Source organism: Taurulus bubalis (genome assembly GCF_910589615.1).
Source record: "Taurulus bubalis genome assembly, chromosome: 4".
In the NCBI taxonomy this organism is placed as follows: Eukaryota; Metazoa; Chordata; class Actinopteri; order Perciformes; family Cottidae; genus Taurulus; species Taurulus bubalis.
Genome location: NC_136592.1, coordinates 30,955,738 through 30,972,230, shown reverse-complemented (window position 1 = coordinate 30,972,230; position 16,493 = coordinate 30,955,738). Strand labels below are relative to the sequence as shown.

General features: G+C 45.2%; 2 protein-coding genes across 2 annotated transcripts in view; one reads left to right on the top strand and one right to left on the bottom strand.

The window, feature by feature from the left end:
• Window positions 1–6,636: 6,636 nt before the first annotated feature.
• Window positions 6,637–8,115, top strand: insm1b (insulinoma-associated 1b; the record flags this gene model as incomplete). Its single annotated transcript, XM_079217014.1, has 1 exon — window positions 6,637–8,115. One exon carries the CDS (start codon window positions 6,637–6,639, stop codon window positions 8,113–8,115), a length of 1,479 nt encoding a protein of 492 aa, XP_079073140.1.
• Window positions 8,116–13,792: 5,677 nt separating this feature from the next.
• ralgapa2 (Ral GTPase activating protein catalytic subunit alpha 2) overlaps window positions 13,793–16,493 on the bottom strand; it is a gene marked incomplete at both ends in the record, with an annotated part of 84,861 nt that continues 82,160 nt past the window's right edge. The window contains one exon of the mRNA XM_079216384.1: window positions 13,793–13,953. Coding sequence (XP_079072510.1) covers window positions 13,793–13,953 — 161 coding nt within the window. The remainder of the gene's footprint in view (window positions 13,954–16,493) is intronic.

Sequence of the window (16,493 nt, the reverse complement as noted above, 5' to 3'; positions counted from 1 at the left end):
AGAAAAAGTGGGGAAACTCCTCCTATCTTTCCTTTATGGGTTTTTATTTTATTTTTTGTATTTTGGGGTATTAGGTATCCTTAACAAATAGCCTTCTGCAAGAAAACAACACGTTTTTTGGTCTTCACAAAAAAGTGCATTCAAGAGGTTTTGCTCTTCGGCCATCGCTATGTAACACCATGTTAGCCACAAGCTAATGTGACTCTTGCATGAAAGTAAACTCTTGACATTCATTAAATAGTTTGACATTTGGTTTACTGGCCTTTTAGCCGTGAGTTACGATATACAGCACACAGTTAGTTTAGCTTAGTCTATTAATAATAATAATAATACATTTCATTTTTAAACACACTTTTCTTTCAGAAGAACACAGAGCCAATATATAGAAAAACAAATTAGGTGCTCAGGGAGACTGTTCCAGAGTTCTGGCGCTGCCGAGCTAAAGGCCCGGTCGCCCATGGTGCGGAGCTCCGTGTTTGGGACCCGGAGGAGCGAGCGGCCTGTAGATCTGAGGGTGCGGGAGGAGGTTAGGGGAGTGATGAGCTCTTGTAGGTAGGGAGGTGCATGTCCATTTATGCATTAGTCGGACTTTGTAGTCAATCTGGAACGAGACAGGGAGCCAGTGTAGTGAGTGCAGAATCTGTGTTATGTGCTCATAGTTCCAGACTCTCTTCGGGATCCTGGCAGCGCTGTTTTGGATGTATTGTAGTTTCTGGATGTCCTTGTCAGTGATCCCAGTGAACAGTGAATTACAGTAGTCCAGGCTTGTGGAGATAAAGGGACGTTTACTTTAGCTTAGCATACAGACTGGAAGCAGGGGGGAGCTGCTAGCTTTCTGTCCAAGGCACTGTTTCCAGTCTTTGTGCTAAGCTAAGTAGATGCTGCACATATATGAGAGCGGTAGCAAAAGAAGACATTTCCCCAAATGGATAACTTTAGATTTTATTTTCCATATAAAACAAATCATTAGTAATGCTGTAAAATTAAACAAACAAAAAAAGGCTCAACATCATGTTAAAACAAACTTATTTCAAGGGCACGTTGACAGAATCGCATCACTCAGGCACCTAAAGCCCCTCACATGGTCTTTTATAACGCGCCCAAGAGGCTGCTGCCACTGTAAACTGGAGGGCAGAAGTTCAGGACCATGGACAGCAACCCGTCTCCACACACTCGGTAGACCAACTTCCACAGCAGAGCTGGTGTTTAGAATACAACCTTGTGAATATGAATTCAGGGAACGACACCGTTATGTATTTAACAGAGAGTTCTACATGAATCCAAATGCATCTTATGCATGAATAAGTGAGATGAGCTGACTGGTAGTGTAATGCTATGAGAAAGATGACCACTGTGTAGCTCCATATGTCAATGGATAAAGGATATGACCCATTAGGCCCTCCAGAGTCCATCTTTCACGCTCCTAGATGATACAGCTGCTGTCTACGCTTTCATCAAGATAATGGCGACCTCATATATGGAGTCGATGAGCAATGGTCCTGATTTCATTTTTCTTACGCGGAGTCATTATCAATATCATTGCAATCTTCAGGGAGCCAGTGAGCAACAGAGGATGGACCTTTTTGTGGTCGTCTCCATGTGTAAGAAATGCCGAGCCAAATGCATGTCGGTAAAATCCTTTATATGCCGGCTTCTCTTGCTGCAGCACAAGTGTGTGTGTGTGTGTGTGTGTGTGTGTGTGTGTGTGTGTGTGTGCCTCCTCCACTTCTTTGTACTGTATGTGACGTGTGTGCGCGCTTCTCTCTCTCTCTGTCTTTCTGTCTCTCTCTCTCTCTCTCTCTCTCTCTGTGTGTGTGTGTGTGTGTGTCTCTACATGAATGTACCTCAATTTACTCCTCTTCACCCCCATAGTGCAGCTGTGCCTCAGAGGACTCTTGTGAAATAATTGAATGAGCCGGGGCAGGGGAAACCTGTGGCAGCGAATGTGGTGCCCGCTGGTCTTATTATCTGTAATACGGCAGCCGCTCCGCCTGCACTTTGTCATCCGCTCATGAATACAGAAATGAATGTGGTGGACGTCAGAGGTGAGAAGCAGGCCAGAGCCGTTTTAATCAGTTCTCAGATAGAACAATCACTTTATCCACCTCCACAGCTCAGAGGTGAATTAGTGTTTAACATTCCAGGGCATGCTTTCCGACAGGGGACTCCGCCCCCAAACCGCCAATGGACTGTGGAGATTATTGAGAGACACTCCGATGTTTTTGACGAGTAAATTAGAGATAAACATGCCCCTGGGACTCCAGCTACTGATATGCAGGAAGACCTCGTTTTAATAAGAGGCTCTTTATGGGAAAAGGGAAAATAATCTGGTGTTGTCCCTTTGAAGCGTTTGTTCACGTCTGTGCACACACAACATACAACCAATTAAAGCTTTTCCTTGAAGTGCTGAGCAACCTATTTGCAAATGGTCACATGGCATTTCATACTTACCTTGCAGTGGATTTGAAGATGCATTGTAATATATATATATATATATATATATATATATATATATATATATATATATATATATATATATATATATATATATATACATATTGATACAATTCTTAGTAGCCAGCTCCACCGAAACCTCTTTAGAAATGACATGAAAGCTCAGAAACATCTGTCCTCATAGAGTCATCGGCATCATTGTCAAAAATACCGATGACATTGGGGACATTCTCAGTCAACACCGAGGTCCATTAGCCTTAAGCTCAGAGCTACACCACTTTACAGGGCTTTTCACAGTAACCTGGTCTCGCGGGTATCCTTCTAAAGTACACTTTAAAGTCTAGACAGTGACCTCTGTGTTGTTCTCATGGCCAAACAGGCAATTTCCCCATTGATCCTCTAGATGCTACAGTCTGACTTCTTTTCTAGAGGCTCACTGCAAACCTTTTTACTATTGTTGCTCTTCATAAGTGCCGACTGACTGTTGTTTCACTGTGACTTGTTGACTCCCCTCAGACCGCCTGCAGATGGTTTTCCTGGTCTTCCACGAGAAACCCAAACCATGGCACACAGTTCATTTAGAACAAACAACAAACACATAACCGAGGACTCTGACTTCATTGTTTTCCGACTGAAAAGAAAGAAAGATACAGCAGAAAACCTCCTGACTCTCCAAACTAATCTTCTCTTTGGAAATTACAGGAAAAGTGTAGTCAAAAGCCAAGCAGTGAGGTTCCATTAAAAACAACAGAAGCAAAGAAAAGATACGGGGAAATTTACAGGAATTGCAGAAACAACAAATATATTCAAATGAAAACACAATGGAGAACAAAGGCCATTTATGGAGATTTAGTCACACCAACAAACAGATAGATTCATGTACAAAAACTGCAACAGAGCGAATAGAGTGGTGTAGAAGAGAATAGAGGTGAACTGAGCCATCGCCTCCATGTAGAAATAGTTGAAATGTGTTTTGGACACACACACACAAATAGAACTATATTTAAAAACCAATCACTTCATTAAACTCCGGCATCTTTGTTCTACTGTGTCATTGTTGGCTTGCCTGCTCTCAGTTTAAGGGACAAAGGCTCAAACCGAGGCTGTGCCTTGTCCACAGCCTGCCTGATTAAATCTGGGTCCCTCGCTGGCTCTCTCCATGGTGCTGAAAGAGCCCTCTATCAGATTACAAGCAGCCAGAATAGGACCTCAGCTAATCCATTACAATAATTGATTGACAATGCATTGACGGTTGCCATGTAGTGAGCACCAATTACAGTAATGTCCTATTGCACTTTCAAATTGGCTTTGGTTGGCAAAGCCCATGGAGCCAATCATTCATCTGCAGAGGTACAGGAGCTTTCTGTACATGTATGGCGAGAATAAAGCTAATCTAATCTTTGTGGAATTACCAAACTGCTCCACAGCTCCCTGGGTAACCGGGTTAATGTTTGACAGGAGCGGCAGGTGAGATGCCGGCAAAGACATCTGAGTGCAATGCTTTGGATGCTGAGCTCCACTTCCCCCTGTGAGTCCTCAGCATGAATCCTTCCTCCTGTAGGTGGTGCAATGAAGTAAGAACTGGCTCTGGACCAGACGCTCAGAAACAGATCTTCAACTCAAACTTCGTGTACAGTTAAGTCATGAACTATCAGACCTGCGACAGCTTAGCCATCTTTTTTTTTTAGCATCTATTTGCAAAAAGCTGAGCAAATTTAGAAATACAGTTTAAAAAAGCAATAATAATTTTAAAACATGATTTATTCATATCTTTAACTCGTATCATATAAGTGATAAATTAGATTGACAACAGCCTAATGGCAGGAGGAAAAGGAGAACAACATTTAAAGTCCGACAGCATGCCACGAGGTTTAGGAGGATGAAGTTGAGCTGCGTTAAAGCAGCTGCAGCTGTATGCTAATTAGGCGCCTATGCTTCCCGTCCGCCAGTGCAGCACGCGCCACTGATCAAACATGCGCATGCGTCTGTGTGGCCAAGAGCGGCGCACACCGGCCCACGCACCCCACAGAAATTATCACGGGGGAAAGAGGAACTCGTTAAAATGCCATCAAAGCGTGTAGTCCCAACAAACCACGACTAATAGATGTGCAGACTGAAAGAACAACAAGTAACAGAGCGAGGAGGCGAGCCCGAGATACACTGAACAGTATTTATTATATAAAGAGAGAATATAAAGGAAGAGGCGAAACCAGGGGAAGCAAAACAGGATCAAATAAATCAAAAAGAACGCATATAGGTGACGTACAAACTTTACAGAACAATGTGATTCTCGATGAATACTTTCAAAATATGTTCAAACGTATGAAATCATTGAGAGTTTCCATAGTTTGCTATCTTTAACTAATGCAATATACATATGTATATATATATATGTGTGTGTGTGTGTATTTTCTTGTTTTAGCGAATGTGTCCTTTTACTCTATCTAACCCAAATAACGGTGTGCTTTCAGGCAGGTGAGAAGGCACCGGCACACAGAGGCCCATTGAAAGGAAGGCGCAGGCCTGCGGCTCAGCTCCGATTGTGTAATTATTTGACTTGGTCATAGTGCAGCTTTATGCAAATGAGGGGAACAATGCACGACGATGGAGATTAATTCCTCCCTGGTCTGCCGAGTGAAAGGAAAAAGAATGCACTCTCTGCCAAGTGGCGCTCTGCAGCCTACATTTAGCCATTATAACGAGGGGGGACCAATACACAATATAAGAGGTATGCACAGAAACCAGGGGAGCGGGGAGAGAAAATTAGGCACAGATAGTATTCGGAAATAAATAGTTTTTTGTTGGACATTCAGGAGGCTGTAGAACTATACAAATCAAAGAGACGGATTTTTTTTTTTTTTTTTTTTAAAGAAATGAAGTAGACACACATCTTTACTTGCTTAAATTTGGATTCAATGCGAACTTAAATATTGAAGCTTACGAACTTCTTTCAGCAAACTGAGCCCACAAATCAACAATTCCCGTCCTGGAAACAGCGCGTATTTGCACAAACGACAGTTCCGCACTGTACAGAGGAACAACAGCGGCACTTCTTTGCATATCTCTGCAGCATTTTGCTGCACAAGCCTCGGCCGCGGCCTTCTTTGTCTGGAGCACTGATTCCGCCCAGCACGCGTCTAGCTGTGGGCCAGATTGGCTGTGAGTCCCGTTAAGAGGTCAATTTGCCTTTCAAAAAAAAAGAAAAAAAAGACAGGGATATTCAAGAACGGGGCAGACGTGGCTATTGTGCACAAAGACCAGAGGGCCTTCTTATTACTTATGTATGCAGCAAGATGTCTGATTTATATGTCGAGTTAAACCGAGACAGACACGTGCCCTACAATAAAGAAACACTCCCTCCATAGTGTTTATTTAAGACATAATAAAATAAAGGTCTATAAAAACCTGTTTGGCCTCATGGAAGGCATGCGTAATGTGCGCAAAGTTAACGAGGAGCGTGGATGGAGAAAACAAACAACTCTAAAACGTGTGGAGGCAAAAAAATAAATCAAAAACACTCAGAGAACTGAGAGAATCTGGTGTCACAGTTGGGTCTATTTAGGTGGCTGGTAACGTTGAGCAACACCGCAGCAGAAGTTGAAAGGATGCAACGTTGGGTTTGTATTTAACCAAGCTTGTCTCATCTCTGTCTTAATTCGAAATTGTGATGATTGTGGCAGTGACGGACATTTCCTTTTGGCAGCTCCGGGGCCCCCAGAGGAGAGCCACAAAGCCGTGGCACGTGTGCATTTGTATAGGAGCCTATCAGACCGTAAAAAGAGGAGGGTCCCGTCGTGTGCCTCTGTCGGGGAGGGGCTGAGCGCACACGTTAATGTAATAAACCGCCAGTACATCTGCTAAGCTATCTGCACATCCTCCAACGAAATCCACCAAACCCCGGCTCTGAGCCCTCCCACAATCCAGTCCACTGGGACACAGACTCCATCTGATTGGTCGGCGATTCTGCAACAGGGGTGGGAGGGGGGCGAGAACAATAGCATCATTCCGGCATAAAAAGAGTGCAGCTATGCCTTGGAGACGAAAACATTTCAGCAACAGAAGAATCGATATACCGGGAGATAAAGTCCCATAAGCTTTTAGAGTTGCCATATTTTTAACAAACCTGGATACTCCAGACTTCGCCCACCTCCCTGAAGTGCCTTTCCGCTGTTACTCGCCAAGATGCCCAAAGGATTCCTGGTAAAAAGAAACAAGAAATCTACACATATTTCCTACAGGACTCGCTCAGACGAAGATAACCTCCAGGAGCGACGCACCCCAGCTGACTTCCCGAGTTATGTGCACCCCTGCCCGCCGATGCCCGTGGCGTGCAGTCCGGACCGCGTCGCAGCATCTCCGGATTTCAGAGCAGCTGACGTGCCGGTGCCCAGACTGGAGAAGCCGGTACAGTTCGGCAACCCGGAGGCGGTGTGCCAGGCGCTCTACAGCCCCACCCGGCCCATCAGCAAGGAGCACGACAGGGGATATTTTGAGCGAAGTTTCAATCTGGGCTCGCCGATTTCTGCCGAGTCATTCCCGACACCTGCCTCCCTCTCCGGCCTGGACCATCTCCTGTACGCCCCGGTGGACCTGAAAATCGGCACCAGCAACAGCAGCCGCAGAGGCACCACCAGCAGCAGCCTCCCGGCGCCGAGCAACCGGGTCGGCACCAAGAGACCAGCAGCCGACGGCACAGAGCGCAAATCTAAACCCGCCTCCAAGAAACCCAAAGCCATCAGGAAACTCAACTTTGAAGACGAGATGACTACTTCTCCCGTGCTCGGTCTCAAAATCAAAGAGGGGCCGGTGGAGATGAAGCCGAGGTCGCAGTCCGCAGGAGGCAAGCCTCTCGGGGAGTTTGTGTGTCAGCTGTGCAAGGAGGCGTACGCGGACCCCTTCTCTCTGGCTCAGCACAAGTGCTCCCGCATCGTCAGGGTCGAGTACCGGTGTCCCGAGTGCGACAAGATGTTCAGCTGCCCGGCCAACCTCGCCTCTCATCGCCGCTGGCACAAACCCCGGACCACCGGCGCACCGGCGATGCCCCCGACACAGGGCATCAAACCCGAAACGGCCAAAATGCCACCGCTAGGTGTCAAGTCAGCCACCGACGAAGCCAAAGACATGAGTGACAGAGAGACTCCGAGTCCAGGTGTGTCCGAGTCGGGCTCTGAAGATGGCTCCTATGACTGCCAGTACTGCGGGAAGAGGTTTAAGCGACAGGCATACCTAAGAAAACACATCATGGCGCACCAGGCCTTGCAAAAGAAAGTGCTGGAGGAGCACGGGTTTCCAACCGGCGACCGCCCGGCAGAGCAGGCTCCGGTCTTACCCTCTTCCTCCTCCTCCTCCTCATCCTCTTCCTCCTCCTCCTCCTCCTCAGCATCATCATCATCATCCTCAGAGGAAGCCTCAAACCAAAGCCCTCTCAATCTGAGCCCGGTGGACTGCCTGCTGTGCCCGGTGTGCGGGGAGAGTTTCACCAGCAGGGCCGGCCAGGAGAGACACCTGCGCCTCATGCACTCCTCCCAGATTTACCCGTGCAAATACTGCCCCGCCACTCTCTACAGCTCGCCGGGGCTCACCAGGCACATAAACAAGTGCCACCCCTCAGAGAACAGGCAGGTGATCCTGCTCCAGATGCCGGTGCGCCCCGCCTGCTAAAGACTAAACTATTGTGCCTTTGATGGAGGGGGAAATAATGACGATAATTTAAAAAATAGTGTCTTTGGGGTTAAAAAAAAAAGAAGAGTTTGTGATGCTCACTGCCATAACTTTAGGCCAATGAAGGGCAGGGCGGTTTGATGTTTAAGTGGTGTTTAATGAGGTGTCTTTTCCATGCCAATCAGTGATTGTTGAATGCTTCTCTCTATATTTGAATTACACATAGGCCTATTTTGAGATTTTCTTTCTCAAATTAGTTTATCAAGAAAAAAAAAAAGAATACAAAGCGTTAGTTTGACTGTTAAAAGGGTATTTTTCTAGGACAGCACACGTGTTCAATGATAGCTTCTAGACCTAAGAAATGTCTTAAAATTCTCAGAAATCCTTTTCCCCATCAAAGCCTTTTGGATTCACTGACTGTGATGCTCTATCTGTAGCTTTACGCCGGTTTGTGGACGACACAACTTGTCAACTTTGTATTGGTGGGAAAAAGAGAGTGACTGAAGCATTCCCTGTTTAGTAGAACCACGAATGCCTTTAGTAATAAGCCTAGTCCGACATAGCCTACACATACACATCCAAATCCCGCTGTATAACTGCCTTAAAAAAAAGTCAACATAGACTGTTTTCATTTTGAATGCTGGCACATATTTTATTATGTTATTATTATTATTATTATTCTTGAAGAATTGTTGCAATATTTTTCATCATATGTTTATTTATTTATTTATTCTAATTATTTTTAATGTAACTTATTGTTGTGTTTGTTGTGACTTCTTCTGTGAATCGTTCTGGCAGTTTACATGTCGTATAGCCAAAATGTTGATTTTTGTTTTGTTTTCGTTTTTCTTTTGGGTCAAATTCACGAGTTGTGATAATTGTCGTGGGTCGGGTTTTAATCTTCAATCTCCGCAGCTCTTGAAAAAAGAAAGAAAAAAAAAACGTAAAGCTCTTACCTTAGATGCAATCTTTTTTAAGGACAAGTTATTTTTCTTAAATGTTGGCTTTTATAGCGCTTTGATTGTATGTGTAAATCGTTGTTGTCTATCGAAATAAAAAATATTTTCAAAAAGACACGTGTCTCTGGGTGGCTTAACTTTTGCTTTTTTAAACGTACACGACGGAAATTAACTTTATTTCCTAACAGCAATCCCCATCTTCCTAAAGGGAGTTTTGTCTTGAAGACATTCATCATTTAAGTGTTTAAATAATACGCGTGTTGGTCCTAGTTTTGATTGTCCATGTGTCTCCTGTAATTGTTTCTCTTTAAGAAAGTCAAAGTGGAATTATTTCCTATATGGCAAAATAATCATAATGACATGGAACACGTAGAACAGATTAAATATGACATGGACAACTTTGAGATGTTGGAATAAGGCCTCAGATTCCCATTCTCAGGACTCAAATTAAGACGATTACTGTGCGTAAAGCTGTGCGTAAAAGAGCTTTCCAAATTACCTTTAAACTAAAACAAATCTTTACACTTCTTTTATGATGTTATTATCGTAAACACATGTTCTGTCTATCCCGCACACACTAGTTCAAAGGAGGTGAGAGCAGTTTCAATCCTGCTTTAATGCCCGAGGAGGTTTATATTGACTCCCGAAGGTGGGCTCTTCTTAAGCATAACAAATAACAATATAATGCACCCTTAACGTTTGAACAATGTTAGCATTAAACTTCTCGTTTCTCTTCTCGGGGCCACACTCAAAGTGCGAATCTATTTAGTCGTCCTCAACAGGAAGAAGGAACCTCAGGAGCCCCTGGACGGACCTTTGCCTTCGATCCTCAGTTTATCGGACTGATGCGCAGTAAATCAGAGCTGCAGTGGCTCAATAGACGCCGTTTCGCTGCTGCCACAGAGAAGCACTTAGGGGCTAATCATAAATTCCCTCCTTAATACCATGTCAGGACATGACAGGAGGACAAAGAGGTGGTGGATCACACTCACCTCTGGAGCAGTAAAACATCTGTCTGCTTCGGAAGACTCATGCAGCTCGATTGGTGCTGATTTAGGACACACGAGGGTTCGGTTGGCTCCATATCTGACCCCCAGCACCTGGGAAGCTTAAGTCAGTTGTAATTTAGCAGGCAGCCTCCAACTGTGTCACGTCAGACCTATAGACACATGCTGTCAGCAGTATGTTCACCTCAGAGCATCATCACTGGAAAACAATGCTCAATTTGTTAAAAGGATTTTTTTTTTTTTAAATCCCACTTACACTGTCTGACCTTGTGTCTCTCTTTTTTTTTGTTGCGACTACAGTCCTGCTCATTAATACCATAAATCTGTCTAGGTAAAAAAAAAAAGAATAACCCAAACTTTTTTTTTTTTAAATGAGTGTTACTCCCCCTTAAGGCATCAGTGACAATACATCAAGAAAGAGATATATGAAGTGTGATGATGGACTACAGGGAGCAGTGTGAAATATTAAACACATGGAATAATACAATCGACTAGTAATAACAGAGCATGTCAGCCTCAGAGGGGCTGGGACACCCAGACCCTGTTGTGTTGTAAACCACCTCACCCTCATGAGGGAACATTACAGGCTTCTTCATCTCACACACAGTTTTAGGGGCTCCAATTACGGTCAAGTGCTTTTCTTGCGTCTTTATGTGGCCCAGGCGTGACAGGGCACCCGTAGGTGCTGCAACCATTGCACCTGTACCTCCTGGTGAGGTTCCATTATGCTGGCCTGGCCTGAGCAGCAGCAGCAGCAGGGGAGACAGATGGGAGGAGGGTCAGGTTACTCCTGCTGGCTGAGCCAGGGTCAGAAAAGCCCATGGTAACAGCACCATCATGTCAGCACACACACACACACACACACACACACACACACACACACACACACACACACACACACACACACACACACACACACACACACACACACACACACACACACCACAAAATCTGAGGTTACACAATTATCTGATGTGTTTTTGAGAAGGAAAAAAAAAAGACAAAAGATACTTAGAATTTAAAATTGATTTAATGAAATGTTTCAATTTTCACATTTCTAATAAAGATAGCAGGACTTCGGTCGTTAAAAACAGTTTGATATGTTGACAAGTAATGATGAAATCTTCAAGATTTTTTTTCCTCTTTCTCTTATACAAAGATTATATTACAGGCATTATTATATATTTACATTCAGAAGGCGCTCAAGCCCTCAAATTTGACACAATGTACAAGGATTTCTGAAACGAGAAGAAAAGAAAAAAACATACTAGGCCTAACACTAGCTCATTATCTGCACGTATTTAAGACACACAATCCACATCTTGGTCCAATCTAACATCTCCAGCAATTAGCCACCAAAGGGGGAGCACAGACCCCTTTAACACACGTCATCTATAACCTACAATCTTTAAGATCAGCATCCTGGGCGGTTCCTTCAAGTGGCTTTTGGGGGGGAAAGACAAAAAACAACGTAGCTGTGATCCAGGCCTATATGTCTGTACATTCTTCAAAAAACAAAAAGCATAAAAAAATGGATCCGTCCATCCTCCTGCTGTTTGGATTCCCCATTTTCTGCTCGAGGAATGAACAAACAAAAGGAGGAGACGTGTGAGGGAAGAGAGAAAACTGACAGGAGAGCATGGGGAAAGTAAGGCATAGTAGTGCAACAGATGGGGATAGTGCTGCAGCTTGGGTGGAGCCCTCAGAGGGTGTGAGTGCACAGTGTGTGTGTGTGTGTGTGTGGGGGGGGGGGGGGGAGACGACACCTGGCTACCATGACAACCCCGAGCGGGCAGGCTGGAGAAGTGAGAGCGTCGGCCTGGCCGTTGCTAGGAGGGCTGTTCGACTTCAGCTCTGGCATGCCACCTAAGCCCAGAACAGCCACCCCTCCCTCTGGCCTCAGGAGGCGACATGGGGAGAGGATCATGGGAAAAGCGGGAGGGGGAGGAGTTGGTGCCACTTGATCCATTCACAGATAAAGACGGAGCGGCGCACCACCTGTAATAAAGACTAAATAGAGAACCCCGCAATTCAAAAATCCATCTGCTGTTGTTTTTGTTGAGGGAAGCACACAAGACTCTGACCTTTAGACACACAGAGGATGGGGAAAAACAACTTTGAGTTAACGCCGCTAACGGGGAGATGTGACGCAAGGTGTCCATGGTTTGTCTCAGACTACGAAGAGGAGAAACTAAAATCTGATTATGGGGAGGAAAGGTGGTGTGGGACAGCATCTTACAGGACAGACATTACACAGGCACTGTGAGGAGCTCTTTCTGACACACACACACACACACACACACACACACACACACACACACACGCACGCACACACACACACACACAAGTGCATGGAGGTAAGATTCACCTGAGGCTCTGGTGGTATTTTTCCTCTGAACAGCACAAGAATACATAATTTAACAGAACTGGCCAAAAAGAAAACAAATCATCAGATAGTCCCTTCTATGTACATCCAGCAACAGACAAAATACAATTTAAAGCAATTTACATCCAAGAACAAAGAAAAACATTCAATGCTAGTTAAATCAATGACGGTGAGTGCAAAAAACGTCGGTCGGGAACGTTGGAATGTCGATGTCTTAAGCGTCACAGGACAGGGAAACTGATCGCAGAGGAAAGAGACGGGAGGAACTTATTCAATTACCGGACATGAGCCTATGTTAACGACATCAGAAAACAATTACAAACGCAGTCTTTTCTCATTGCAGCAGAGTTGCATAAATCAAATCGTGACACAATCCATCGGAATTCATTTAAAAAAGGAAAATTAATATGATAAAAAAAAAAAAAAAAAAACTAAAACAAATTATTTATTTTCCTTTTTCAGCTCAAGTTAGAAAGACGTCATTGATTGTCCACTCTGGGTTCAAAACAATTAAAAAAGAGAGCCTCGTACTGCGGGGGACCCGGGAAGTCTGTGTGGTAGTGCAGTGAGTACGAATGGTTCTGGAGGAGGCGGTTCCCCCATCATGCATCAGTGTTTTCTCCTTTTCAGTGTAGGGGAGGGTGGTCCACCAACATGGTCCAAACTGGTGCTGCCGAGCAGGACGACGACAACAATAACAACAGCAACGTCGTCCCGTCACCGACTGAAGTGGTTATCTTTGACACAGAAAGGTTGTGGCAGGTGCAGAAGGAGGTATAAAGGCAGACACATCTATAAATGGATACCAATCTTTTGTGCAGTTTCAGCATGGTGCCATTTACAGCTGTATCATTCAGTGCTTTATCGCATTAAGTGTTGAGATAGATATAGAAACAAAGTGAAGCGGGCTCCCGTTCCCTTACTATAGTAAGAACTTTTCCTCTCCAGTGCGCCGAGACTGCACTGGAAAATGAGAATAAAAATGACTTAGTTATCACAGGTCGCTTTAAGACTCCTACGTCTTCCTATGCTGCTGATTCTTAAGCTGAAACCACCAGGGTGAACATAAATAGCTTAGTCACGTGTCCATCTCGATTGAGCAGTTAAACACCACAACAATGGAAATGCATCAAACGAAATCAACGATTGCCACTTAAATTAAAAATTGCATTATGCTCCAGTTACACGTTTAAATGACACAAAAATAAAACAAAGAACGCGCGAAAAAAGACACAACTCTTGCAGTCACGGCTGGGTGTTTTTGAGGTTCTTTGAGAAAAGATTAAAGGCTGCACTCGGGGTGGGGTGGGGTCGGGTTGAAGAGCTCAATTGGAGGATTTGCTTATAGCGCTGGCTGATCGGCGGAGTTTTCCGGAAACTCGGTTCTTTGTGGCACGGGGCATTGTGGGAGAAACCTGGTCGACGGAGTCCGCCGTCGGCGCTGCGGTGCTTCCGGCGTCTGTGCTCGCGCTGCCGGTGAAGGAGCCTGGGAGAGAGAGACGCAAGGAGTTTGTGGACAGAAAGGGAAAAGAGAGACGGGGCTGGTTAGACGCGGCGGCAGCGGGGTTTCATTGGGCTTTGTGTGATTGCTGTTCATCCCAGCATGCTTGGTCATGCATGTCACTGCTCCCCACAACCAAAATTATTACCCCAGTTCATCGGATTTTCACCAACATTCACAAAACCTCCAATGTTTGTTGTCATTAGGATACAGACGTAAGCGAATCAGAAATATTGCAGAAACGACATGCTTCTTTCACATGCTGTGAAAAAAAGCAAAGCATGTTAAAAGATAAGTTGCCTTTCTTCCCAATACAGTTTTGCCAGATGCTTATATGATATAAAAAAGAAAAGAAAAGAGGTAATCTTTGCATCTACGGGCAAAAAAAAAGAAAGAAAAGAAAAAGTATTCAGTTCGCAGTGTGACAGCAGAATGCTCTGAATGAAAACTAAATTGCACATTATGCTCTTGTTGTGAACATGTGGAGCCTTCCCATTGTCAAGCATCCTTTTTCAAAAACGTCACTTCCATGATTAGGGGATGGCAAACTGCAATAAGCCGGGAGGTGGGCAGGGAACGCTGGTGAGGACAATCAAGTATAGTGAGCCCTGCCCTGACTTCCTCAATGTGCCCCCCCCCCCCCCCCCCCCCCCCCCCCCACCACCGTATTGGCCCCCACGCTCCCGGTTTAAACAACTTTTTCCTCTTTGTCGAGGTGGCATCTGGTTGCCTATTTTCTTTCCTATCCTTTTATTTTCTGCCATTTTTCGGAGGCATCTCAAGTTGCAGCGGCTAAAAGGAATGGCAGATGGCTGGAGTAACAGACACTCAGCAGCACAGTGGACACCGGCAGCATCCAGGGCTGCGGCTCGTTGGGAGAGGAGGGCTGGGCTACGGATGAAACGTTGGGTGTGTGTATTGTGAAGGGCTGGGAGGTGAGAGGGGGGGGGGGGGGGGGGGTCCCAACATGAATTCTCAAATCTGCATATGAATAAAAAAAAAAGAAAGAAAAGGGGATGGGCTTGGCTAAACATGTGGGACGGCCCGATGGACGGAATAAATCCTGCATTCCCGTATTCTACAACTCATTCCTACAGTAAACACTTTGTTTTATAAACTAAACTTCGTCTGTAAAGACACATGACAGACAGGATGAAGGAAACCACCTATTACAGCTAATATACACAGACAATAGTGTGGTACAGTTATCCACCCACTCAACAGACTTCCCTTTTCGTTTAGCGGCCATTAAAACATGCTGCACTAAACAGTCATCACTCCCACCGAGGCACTTAATGACTGTGGTTACATCAGTTTCTAAACGTCGTTCCTCACTGTATGGCCTTATGTAAGAATTCATTTTCATAGTAAGCTCCTAAGTGGAAAAATAACCCAGATCCAGAGGAGCTAATGCATCATTATTATCGTCATAAGAACCCAGCGTTTCCGCTCTTTGCTCAGCCAAATCTGCCTTTCGGTGAGGTTCATTTCAAAATGGAAAGAAGAAGAAGAAGGTAGAGAATCGAGAGAGAAGGGAAAACAAAGAGGGTCTTTAAATGGCCCCGCTATGCCATTGGTCCCCTCCGCAGCAGTTCAAACAAGGCTTTGGATGACAAAGACATCTTCCAGTGCGGCAGGTGTTAGTCTCAGAGTCTGCCCCGGGCAAACAGGCACACTCCAACAGGAGGAAATGGGAGGGGGAGAAAGGAATGAAAGAAAAGTGTTTGCTGGGGGAAGAGATAAAGGCGCGCCACATGCAGAAGCGAGGGCCAGAAGTGTAGCCGTATTGTTCATGCTGCTACTTAGTCAGGTGCTAATTGTCCCCATCGTGCATCACTTTCAATTACCAGCCTGGCCTTAACAGTAGGACCCCCCCCCCCCCCCCCAAATAAACAGCCTGATTTCTCTGTCCCCTTCTCTTTGTGAGAGCACTCAGTAAGTAAAGCTTGGTTAGTGCTGAATGCATAAAAAGGGAGGGGTAGAAGGAGAGGAAAAACAGCCAGGATGAGTGATCGAGCGAGGGGTAGGTAGGCCGCTGGACGGAGACAAGCTTCCGGTCCGACTCGGGGCTTACCTTCGCCATATACAGTATTTGGACCGTTAAGATATTTTTAATCTACAAGGGAAAAACAGAGTAAAGCGTCATGTGAGAGAGCAGTGGACACACAGACACACACATACCACACTGCAGCGGAACACAACGGCGCCCGAAAAGGGCCGGACTAGCGGGATTTCCAGGCGGCTTGTGTGGCGTCGAGGTTAGTCGTCACTGGAGGGGTTAACATGTCAGACAAGGTGAACGGATTTGGGTGATGCGTTAATCATCAAGTGCCATTTTCTTGAAGACACCTTTGGAGGCCAGAATGTCCGATGGTACCGGATTGATCTGTCCAATTCACACATTTCAAAAATCTGGGGCGATTTTGAAATCCAAAGCATGAATGATGGACGATAAACTGAAAAATGCATCACCGGTTGTTACGATGAGGAAGGGTTAGGGTGAGAGAGGAAAAGATGCTGGGGCA